At 31.4% G+C, this 12406-nt stretch overlaps 1 protein-coding gene across 2 annotated transcripts in view; it reads right to left on the reverse strand.

Annotated features, from left to right (window-relative positions):
- LOC127727043 (receptor-type tyrosine-protein phosphatase epsilon-like) overlaps positions 1–12406 on the reverse strand; it is a 177881-nt gene that overhangs the window by 40144 nt on the left and 125331 nt on the right. For both annotated transcript variants that reach the window (XM_052234447.1, XM_052234446.1), the window contains exons 6-7: positions 10015–10105; positions 3653–3729 (exon numbers count right to left, since the gene is read on the reverse strand). In XM_052234447.1, coding sequence (XP_052090407.1) covers positions 3653–3729; positions 10015–10105 — 168 coding nt within the window. The remainder of the gene's footprint in view (positions 1–3652; positions 3730–10014; positions 10106–12406) is intronic.

The raw sequence follows: 12406 nt of genomic DNA on the forward strand, positions 1-12406 counted from the left end.
AAACAAAACAAATAAGGATAAAAAACAACCAAAAAACCCTTCTAAAACTAATTTTATAGTGATAACCAGGGCCCTGAATTAATCACATGGATAAAATCTCAAACAAATAATGATTTTACTAAACAAAAGCAAAATTTGTTGTGATACCACTCAGGCTACTGGTAAATGCATCAAATGAGTGAGCAGACATCAAGTAAATGCATCAAATGAGTCAGAGCAGACGACATCAATAGACAGACTTACATTCTGGGTAAAAGTCATATGCTCTTATAGAAAAGTAAATCAGGTGTGCAAGAACAATAAATGACCAGATTGTATGAAGTTGTAAAAGAGAAAAAAATCTCAGCTGACCATATGAGCTTCAAAAACAGACAAACAAACAATTTGATTTCAAGACATTCAGAAACTGCAAAGAAATCTTATCAGACTGTATACGTTTCAGAAATCACAAGAAAATTTCGTGGTATTTTTATATAAATAAAAATTTAGTCTTAATACACAGTATAGTGAAATGCAATTCATCCTTGTGATTGCATTGCCTCTTATCAACAACATATTAAGTTACTTCATATCAGGATACGGTCATTTATGGAAATGAGTGTATCCTTAGCTTTGTATGTCATTGTAAACTTTTAATCAATGAGAAGATTGGGTTTTCCTAGTTGCTGCTGTTGAAATCTCGTTCCCTAATTGTGTAGTGAGATTTAGTTAGAGAACCAATCAGAATAGGGCGCTCATTTCAAATGTCCAAGAAAATTTCTCACTTATGTATGAGATTCAGAAACAAAACAAAATCTCTCACTATGTATGAGCTGCAGAAACAAGGCAATATCTCACTTATGAATGAGGTTCAAAAATTATGCAAATTCTCTTACTTATGTATGTGCTTCAGGAGGACAGAAATCTCTCACTATTTATTGAGCTACTGAAACAGGATAGAAAGCTCACAAGGTTGTGCAAGGTTCAGAAACAGGATAGAAAGCTTACCAGAGTGTGCAAGCTTCAGAAACAGAATAGAAGCTAATCAGATTGTGCAAGCTTCAGAAATAGGATAGAAAGCTCACCAGATTGTGCAAGTTTCAGAAACAGGATAGAAAGCTCGCCAAATTGTGCAAGCTTCACAAATAGGATAGAAGGCTCACCAGATTGTGAAAGCTTCAGAAACAGGATAGAAAGCTCACCAGATTGTTCAAGCTTCAGAAATAGGATAGAAAGCCTATCAGATTGTGCAAGCTTCAGAATCAGAATAGAAAGCTCACCAGATTGTGAAACTATAGAAATAGGAAAGGAAGCTCACCAGATAGAGCAAGCTTCAGAAATAGGATAGAAAGCTCACCAGATTGTGCAAGGTTCAGAAACAGGATAGAAAGCTCACAAGGTTGTGCAAGCTTCAGAAATAGGAAAGGAAGCTCACCAGATAGAGCAAGCTTCAGAAATAGGATAGAAAGCTCACCAGATTGTGCAAGGTTCAGAAACAGGATAGAAAGCTCACAAGGTTGTGCAAGCTTCAGAAATAGGAAAGGAAGCTCACCAGATTGTTCAAGCTTCAAAATCAGGATAGAATGCTCACCAGATAGAGCAAGCTTCAGAAACAGGATAGGAAGCTCACCAGATTGTGCAAGCTTCAGAATCAGGATAGAATGCTCACCAGATAGTGCAAGCTTTAGAAACAAGACAAAAATGATGTTCATTTGTTTTCCTACTGCAATCAACACAATAGATATTTTTCCATGATTAACAGAAATCATGACATAACCTTTATACTTATCTATACATGGTCTATTGTTGTATGGAGGCCTTATATAGAAAAACATGTTTTTTTTAAAGTGCCTGTGTTTTCAAGGAGTCGTTCAGTACAATTCTTGATAATTGAAATCAATAATTTGATTTTATTCAGGAAATTATTTTTTTTTTACCACTTTAACAATTTAAATATAAATATCAAATATATTTCATATGTTCCCTAGACTGATGTTTCTTTCTATTACTGACAAAAATTACATATAATCAATATTGGCTTATGTAAAATGTATTGTACATACATTGTATAAGGTAAATAATTTCAATTAGCGTAAATGTTAATTTTGACATTTCAAAATGACATTTTTTCCAACATGCATTCAGAAACACCATTAGTAAAGATTGTTTTTCTTATTTTTATGTTATGGAAACTCATGTAAAGTAAAAATTAAATTAGTTTAATGAATTAAACATGTTTTATATATCTTGTGCTTATTTCCAAGGAATGTCTACTATAGATATATAATCCCCATAAAGGAAACGACTGAACAATGAGCTAACCACATGACAAATTTCTATAACATAAAGATTCTTATAAATCTTCATTTTTTCAGTGGCAGATCCAGGACTCTAGAATCTAGATAAAAGGGGTCAGATAGATTAAAGGGGGCCTAGCAACCTAAAATCAGAAAAATGTACAAAAACACATATTTTAAACAACCAATTAAAAAATCTTTGGAACAATTTAAAAATACATTTATGCATAAACATATGAATATCTGGTAATTCGAGAAATCTCTAGATAGCTTTTGGATAGAATGATAGCAAATTACAGAGTTAGCTCCCCTTAATTGTTAAATTTCTAGTGCATTTCAACCAAATTATATCTTGGATTACCCGAACAGGAAAAGGAAACACATGTTATATTTGTGCACTGTTATACATTTTGAACATGATTTAATGTCAACTTGAGAGGGTTTTTGTTTGTCATGTTTTCCACCACTGCCTGATTCTTAGGCAGATTGACACTTTTAAAAATGGAAAAATGGTATCAAATCATATTGTGGAGGTTTTAGAAAATTGATTGATTGATGTTTGGTATCTTACACCAAATGGAATTTTTTTTCAATCATGCTTTAAGAGCAAATCAATCAAAGAAATAAATTGAGGATAAAATCCTACAAATAAATATTTTAGTTCCAGTAAAATCTTAAAATATAAAATAAGGGGGATAACCCAAACAATAAGTTATACACTGCTACTTACAGGGAGATAACCCACAGGATAAGATGGATATAAGAAACACTTTAAAATACAACACTGCTACAAATAGGGAATGGTTCACAGGATAAAGTCATATGAATACTTAAATAAGGGATATAGCTCAAAGGATAAAAACACAACACTACTACAAATAGGGAGACAGTTCACAGGAAAATATCATATGAATTCTACAATAAAGGATAAAAACACAACACTACTACAAAATAGGAGATAACTCACTGAATTATAACACTGTTACAAAAAGGGATATAACTTACTAAATAAAATCATATTACTGCCAAAAATGGATATAACTCATAGGATAAAATTCCAACACTGCTACAAAAAAGGGAGATAATTCATTAAATAAAATCATAGTAATGCTACAAAAAGGATGTAACACACAGGATAAAATTACAACACTGCTACAAAAAGGTAGATAACTTACTGAATAAAAATCATAACACTGATAATGAAAACAACCCACAGGAAAAACCCGTGCCTCAAAAGGGGAGATAAGTCACTAGATAAAATTCATAACATTGTTACAAAAGGGGAAATCACTAATTTGATAATATCATAACACTGCTCAAAAAGCAATACTCAAATGCTTAAATCATAATATTAATACAAAAGGGGAATAACTCACATCAATAAAGCTGGCATTGATATAATCACTGTCTTCTTCTGGTGGATGGTTTTTCAGTATCACTCTGGAATGGTCAACTGGAAAAAAAAGCAATATATAGGAGTAAATAAATAAAATTTTGTAAAACTTATGGAAATCTTCTCATTTGTAGAAACACCCCTTATAACTTGGAGAAAAATCACCAGACATTATCTATTTCATCTTATATATCTGTTGATCTTGTAATTTATCTACAATTAAGTATAGGTGTCAACTTATTTTCAAAAGGTTTCAAATCTCCAAAGTGATGTGGGAGTTATTCTAGCTCACTATGTACATTACTGTAACTTATCTATGGGGTTCAAAATATGCATTAGGAATAAAAGGAGATGCAGGTACAAGTCAACGAGACAACAACTCATAAACACAAGTCAAAGAGACAACAACTTATAAACACAAATCTCCAAAACAGATAAATTTTAAGTGTTTACACCACTCATACTGGTATACATACATTTGTATCCACAGAGCACAAGAGACAAACTTGTATGGAAAACCTTTATTTGAGGATTGTGTTCAAAACAAGAAGTTGCACACACTGTGAGGCAAATTATACCCCCACCCATTCGATTGAGTAGAATTTCCATACTTAGTGAGTATAATCTAAATCTCAAATTATTGTCAAACAGGAAAATTGCATTCAATGGACCTTTACAAATCTTTCCATGAAAAACCAATCATTCATTGATTAATTTGGCTATACAAAAAAATAAACTTCTAGTGATTAAAATGCATGTACCAATACTGAAAAATGACATACATTGTCAGAGCACGAGATAATACTAACATGTGATAATAAAAAAAATCAAGAAACCTCACATTTTGTTTAAACAGTTAAAGTTACTAGATTACATTCGATAAAATCAGTCTATTTTTTGTTATGGATAATAACAAAAGGAAATACCAATGCAATCCAATATTATATTATCATTTCATGGTTTTAGGCTTGTCTGAAAATATGCAGTAAGATGACACGAACATGGATTTTATTTCACCATAATCTTCTAAATATTTCATCTAAATTTTCATTCAATATATTTTGGTACTCAGGCATTTAAATTTAAACGAAACTATATCCCATAGCAATAATACTAAAAATCATTAAAATTTCATAACACATTTCTAAAAATATTATATGATAGGAAAAATCAAAATACTATATCAACTTAAGACTGTTGTAGACAACACGTCAATTGAAGTCCATCCCCATATATTTAACAAGATTTGGTGTACTGATGCGAAATAAATATTAAACATTTATATCAACATATGGATGGATTGTTGCATTTCTACACAAGGTTATTGATCGAAATCAACAGGTTTTAAACAAATGTCAAATTTATAAATCTCCATCAGCTACAAATGTAATTAGTGTTTATAGTTGTATAATGCACATTTTAAGAACAATAAGAAAATGACATTCCATTATGATGTTTATGTCTCTTCTGTTAAGATTGAAATCTGATGTTGGCGCTGCTATAAACAAAAATGAAAGATTTTAATATACATGTAACAGCAAAAAGAATCCAGAGGCAGACAAATTATTGTAAAGAATTCTCCCAAAATGAATTTTTTGAAAGTGTTCAACCTGTCAATGCAGACAAAATTGATCCAACAATTAAACACAGTTCAGTTAACCTGTTATAAAAGCTGACTTTTCCCATCCTGGCAGGGATCAAACTTCATACATTTTTTGTAAAAATCAGGAGATGTGGTATGATTGCCAATGAGACAACTATCCAACTGAGTTAAAATAATGTGATAGAAAGCAATTATAGGTCTCCATATGGCCTTCAACAATGAGAAAAACCCATACTGTATAGTCAGCTATAAAAGTACCCAAGATGAAAAATGTGAAAGCATTTAAATGAAAAAACTAACCGCCTAATTAATAACAAAACAATTTACGAAAAACAAATATGACAGACAATAACCAAACTGTGCCTATATAACAGCCATTTTAACTCTGTTAATCCCCTGAATTTTACATGAATACATATTTTTACATTAAATTTTGCATATAAAAAATTATGAATTCCAACTAATACAAAAAGAAAGAATTTCTGCACTATTTGATGTGGTAATATTGCTGTAGCTAATGACAACGAACTTAAATTCAATATATGCTTTAATATAAACATTATACAACAATTACATCCTTCATTAAAACCATGTAAGCTTTCATTTACAAAAAACTTCATCATAACTCAATGAATACTTGTCTAGAATTTCAGGAGTGAATATATAATTCAATTTGGTTGGTAATTTTCTCATTTTAGCCACTCTGCCTTGAAATAAGTCAATAATAACAAAGTGATACCGACATGGTCTTTAAGCAATTATCTGTAATTGCAATTAATGAAGTATGGGGGTGGGGATAAAGATTTTTGTTGTCATTTCCAATTTTTCAAATATAATACTTAACAAGAGGCTCTCAAGAGCCTGAATTTGAGAGCCTCTTTCGCTCACCTGTAATTTTTTGCTTAAATCTTTCATCAATGATTATTTTTGCTTTTTAATATATATTAATGAGTGGCTTAAAAATTCCATTGAAATGTTCTTTGTATCTGTCATATTTTCTTCAAAAGCAAAGAAATACATTTTACCGCTGTATGTTTCATTTAAGCCATAGAGAAAATAAAATATAAAATTTATACTAGATACTCTGAAACTCATTCTGCCCAAGTTTGGCTGAAATTGATTCAGCAGTTTCAATGGAGAAGATTTCTTAAAGTAAGCAAACTAGATGAACAAATTGTGAAAAATTGTCTTTAAAGGGCAATAACTCCTTAAGGACACATTTGACAATTTTGGTCATATTAAATTATTTGTAGATCTTACTTTGCTGAACATTTTTGCTGTTCACAGTTTATCTTTATCATTAATAATATTCAAGATAATAACCAAAAACTGCAAAATTCCTTAAAATTACCAATTTAGTGGCAGCAACCCAACAATGGACTGTTAGATTCATCTGAAAATTTCATGGCTGATAGAACTTGGCCTAATGAATATTTTAACCTCTCATCAGATTTGCTCTAATTGCTTAAGTGTTTGAGATATAAGCCAAAAACTGCATTTTATCCCTATGTTCTAATTTTAGCCATGGAGGCCATGTTTTTTAACAAAACAGAAAATAAAACACTATTTTTATTCTAGATACCCTAAGGATCATTCAGCTTAAGTTTGGTTGGAATTGGTTTAGTAGTTTCAGAGGAGAAGATGTTTGAAATAGGTTACACCAGAAGGACGACGGACGACGACGGACGCCAAGTGATGGCTAAAAATGAAACATTAGACAATACATGAATAGAAGGAGGTGTAGGATGTATGTCAATGAGACAGTAAACAAACAGTAAAAAAAAAACAAGATCTGCAGGTCAACATCAGGCTTCAATTACATTGTCAAGCTGTAAATTACCCACAGTTTAGAAAAAATGGTGCATATATCTAATAGACACCATAAAAAAACTACCATCAAAACAATACATGTAGTCCTAAAAAAAAACATTTAAGATAAGACTAAAGACTGGCTACAGGAAAAAGTTCCAGACTTAAGAGAGTCCAATGAGTATGTGGTGTGGTTAACAAAAACTCACCACTCAAGCCTCCTTCTTTAAATTTCTATCAGTGAAACAAAATGTACAAAAATGATTTAATTCATTTTTAAATATTCACTGCATTTTAAAAGAACAACAATTAAACTGTTGACATAGAGATATGGCTCATGTCTGTTCAATAACAAAACATTTAAAAATTAAAACTAGGGGCTCTCAAGAGCCTGTGTCGCTCACCTGTATTTACTGATGCTTTGGAAATCATGTAAAATAAGGTTAAAATCATAATTAATAGTATTAGATATTATAATGATATCTAAGATAATAACAAAAAACTGCAAAATTTTTGTAAAATTACTAACTCAGGGGCAGCAACCCAACAACTGGTTGTCGGATTCGTCTGAAAATTTCGGGGCAGATAAATCTAAATCTGATTAACATTTTTGCCACCTGTCAGATTTGCTCTAAATGCTTTAGTTTCAGAGATATAAACCAAAAACTGCATTTTACCCCTATGTTCTATTTTTAACCAATTTGGCCATGATGGTTGGAAGGCTTGGACAAATTTTTTAAACTAGATACGATACCCTAATAATGATTATGGCCAAGTATGGTTAAATTTGTCTCAGTAGTTTCAGAGAAGAAGATTTTTGTAAAAGATTAAAAAAAATTACAAAAAATTGTTAAAAATTGACTATTAAGGGCAATAACTCCTAAAGGGGTCGACTGACAATTTTGGTCATGACAACTTATTTGTAGATCTTACTTTGCTGAACATTATTGCTGTTTACAGTTTATCTCTATCTATAATAATATTCAAGATAATAACCAAAAACTGCAAAAGGAGTAGGGGCATTAAAGCCCAGTTTTGGCCCAAGAAAATAAAATATTTGACAACTATTTCAAATTTACACATATTGTTTAGAAATGCATAGAGTCAGGAAATATAAATGAAAAACATAAGAATTTTTATCTGATGACGTCACAATTTATGCAGTTTCCATCTTTATTTCCATTGCGGAAACATCGTGCGCAGCCAAGAAACAACAAAATAATTTAAGAGAAGCTTTATTATAACTATTGACATAATCTCACCAAATATAAAGTTGTTTCTTGTGTGCGCACATACTTTGCTAATCTAAAATATACTTAAAATTTGACGAAAAACAAGGAAAATCAAGAAATTTTATTAAATATACAAATTTTGTCATGATTTGTTGCCATGGTAACTCGTTAAACCTGAACTTTGTTTTTATTTTCTGAATACCTGGTACCTTAGTCTAGTTATGACAAATTTCAGAATATGTATGATAACTTTTAAATTTGCAGTAATATTTGGGCCAAATAAGGGCCTTATTGCCCCTACTCCTTTCCTTAAAATTACCAATTCAGGGGCAGCAACCCAACAATAGGTTGTCAGATTTGTCTGAAAATTACAGGGCAGATAGATCTTGACCTGATAATCAGTTTTACCCTATGTCAGATTTACTCTAAATACTTTGGTTTCAGAGATATAAGCCAAAATCTACATTTTACCCCTATGTTCTATTTTTAGCCATGGCGGCCATCTTGGTTGGTTGGCAGGGTCATCGGACACATTTTTTAAACTAGATACCCTAATGATGATTATGGCAAAGATTGGTTAAATTTGGCCCAGTGGTTTCAGAGGAGAAGATTTTTGTAAAAAGCTAACGACGACGACGACGGACGACGGACCCCAAGTGATGAGAAAAGCTCACTTGGCCCTTTCGGGCCAGGTGAGCTAAAAAATGGTTCCAAAAAAATGGTTTTCAATTTTTTCTTTAAGGATGTTGATCGAGAATCTAGAAACTTTCTTCCAAATAAACGAAGAATGTGTCAATGGGACACAGATGATGCCCCCGCTTGCATAGAATGTTATGTAGGGACATAACTAGAGAACTGTAAAAGTGACCCCATCAAATGCGAACTGTTTTTGTGGTAATAAGCATTGTGTATAAGTTTCATAACATTTGGTTGAAGCAAACTTAAGTTAGAGAACGGAAACTAAAAATTCAGCAATTTTTCCATTTGTAAAGGGACATAACTCTAGAACAGTAAAAGTGATGCAACCCAAATTCAAATTTGATCTGTGTTTTGTGGTAATAAGCATTGTGTATAAGTTTCATAACATTTGATTGAGGTAAACTTTAGTTAGAGAATGGAAACCACTTCTGGGACGTACGGACGTACGGACATACAGACGGACGGACGGACAGACAAGGGTAAGAATTAATGCCCCCTCCGCCGCGGCGGGGCCATAAAAAGAAGGATGTTTGCTGATCTTGTTTTTAATTTTTTTGTCAGATATTTAGAATCCTCTGGTGTTATCCATGTTTTGTCATTGAAAAATTTGCCCACTAACCCCTACTTTTATTTTCAAAATTTTATTTCACATAGTTTTTTTAAGAAAAGGCATTTTTGAAAATCTTATAAAAAACTTTACTTTTTCTTTGTTTTTAAAAGAAAAAGGTGCCAATGTTAATGAATGAAAAATCTAAAGAGAATCATTTCCTGCCAACTTTTCAATGGCTTATATCTCAAAAACAAGGACATGGACCTTTCATATTTTTCCTGCTTTCTTAGTTCTATCTTTTATTTATATTCTATAAATTAAGTCTTTCAAAAAGCTTGTTATTCTGAAACAGAGTAGTGAACATCCTTAATTCAAGTGAAGGCTTTCATTCATTCTAGAAGGGAAGAAGGTTAAAGAGTATAATATTTATACATGTTTCTGAAACTACTTACAAGAGACAACATCTTGATTAACATTGAGAAGTATGTTGTCAGGCATCATGGCCACAGTGCACGGAAATTCATCCTGATTCCTCACAATGGCCTGAAATAAAAAACAGGAAAAGGTTAATTGCACCAATTTTCACAAGGTTTAAAACTCATTTTTTTAAAACAATGTTTTACTGTTAAAAACTAAACTATGATTTGAGAAATGAGAAAAAAATTCAGTTAGGGAAAATTTCCTTCATAAAGTAAATTTTAATTGTTTACAACCAATCTGAGAATTATCAGTTTACTTTCTTTCAATTAGGACACAAACATATGGAAAATAAGCTTCTATAATTTCCTTTAAAGTATTTGTCTATTTTTTACTAAGTGCAGATAGATCAGATAAACTACCAGCTAAATGACAATTGAAAAAAAATCTTTTTGTTTTGATTATCATTTTATCTTCTTACTTTGGTCACAGATGGCCATCACGTACTTTCTCTCTCTCTCTCTGTGCATTTAGCATAAAGACAAATTTTAATCATTCAGATGCTTAAAATCAGATTTAAATGTTTAAATCTCTTGTAAAATTGTAAATTTATGGTAGATTTCCTTATGAAAACAATGTATGTAGATTTCCTTATGAAAACAATGTTCAGAGATAAACATTTCTAAATGGTAGTAAACTTTAAACAAAACTCCAGTTTGCATTTTAAAATGCCTCAATCACTAAAATAAAATTGAATTTTCCAATTGTCATATCAATGTTGCCATACCTTTGTCCAAAAAAATGTACATAAGTTCAGGTAAGCTTGTGCAAATTGGTAGAACAAATTACTTACTCAAATTGCTTTTTAAATGTTTCATTCGAATTTGGTTAAATACTGTATTACCGAGCTTGAATGCCATGGGATAGTCTCAAGTGTTTGTTGTCAAAATCTCATAACTATTTGATGTTTAGTAAATGGCAAAATTTTAGCAGAACACAAAAATTGAAATGTTTTGTAATGATTCAGAGTTTGCTTCTAATTAACCTAACAGTTTCAGAGGCAGAGATAATTTTGAAACCAATTTGCCAGACAAAAAAAATATGACATAAAAACAACAATATACCAAGACTGTGCGGATCTTTTATTTTAATTTGAACTTTGTACATAAAGTAATTCTTTTAAAATATGTGAAGTGCAAGTCATTATTTCTCATGATATGGAATTCAAAATTTCTTTTTCAGAAAAATCAAATCTCTGTTTTTGAACTTGTTATAAATTATGAGTGATAGTGCATTTTAACTATAAATTCTTGGTATTTTCTGGTGAAAAATTACCAGATATGACACCAATGCATCATACTTCCTTAAAGAATAAATCTTGCACATTGGAATATGTTATTAATCAGTAATGTTATACAATGCATCACTTCCACAAAAACAGCTTGCTGGAAAATTAATTACGATTTTTTGTCATCCCCATTACTTCAACAACGACCAGCAATGCACCTGTTTGTGAACTGTACTTTAAGTAAATTGCTGATGACTGAAGCAAAAACAACAGTTCTACTAAGCAAACAATCAATAGTAACTTGTTTAATGACCAAATATACTAATTCAGGACCACTCTATATCAACAAACATGCATTTTGGATTAATTCAATTGTGTATCTGGATATGTAGCTTTATTTCCCTGTAGAAATTTATAAAGTGAAATCTCTCACCAAATTCATTGAGATCAAAGGTTAATCAGACAACTTGGGGATTGCTACAAATACTGATAAATGTTCCCTGAAAGCAATATAGTATAATTTGACACCTTTCCATTTAATTTTTGAAATCCATTTATTCTGTCTCCATACATACAGCATGATTAAAGTACTTATAAAACTGTTATCATTTAACTGATACTTGGATCACAAAAATTAATGTTGAAAAATAAATTACTAGGTTGCAATACTATTCCCTGAGCTGGAATCAATGGATTTTTCAATATTTCACTTTAACTATCTCTGAACACTATATCTAATTAAAAGCGCTATTTATAATTATTGTTTAAGTTAAGTGCTTTTAAAACTTTGGGCATTCCTAAAACATAAATTTTTAGACACTGATTTTAAGATTATACAAATTTCATCCCTGAAACACCCTTATTTCACATTGACTGTGAATGCAGTCTAACACAGAATGATGGACTGTGAATGCTGTCTGACATGGAATGATGGACTGTGACTGCTGTCTGACACAGAATGATGGACTGTGAAAGCAGTCTTACACAGAATGATGGACTGTGAATGCAGTCTAACACAGAATGATGGACTGTGAATGCAGTCTAACACAGAATGATGGACTGTGAATGCTGTCTGACACAGAATGATGGACTGTGAATGCAGTCTGACACAGAATGATGGACTGTGAATGTAGTCTGAC

The sequence above is a fragment of the Mytilus californianus genome, unplaced genomic scaffold (assembly GCF_021869535.1).
Source record: "Mytilus californianus isolate M0D057914Y unplaced genomic scaffold, xbMytCali1.0.p SCAF_19, whole genome shotgun sequence".
Classification (NCBI taxonomy): Eukaryota; Metazoa; Mollusca; class Bivalvia; order Mytilida; family Mytilidae; genus Mytilus; species Mytilus californianus.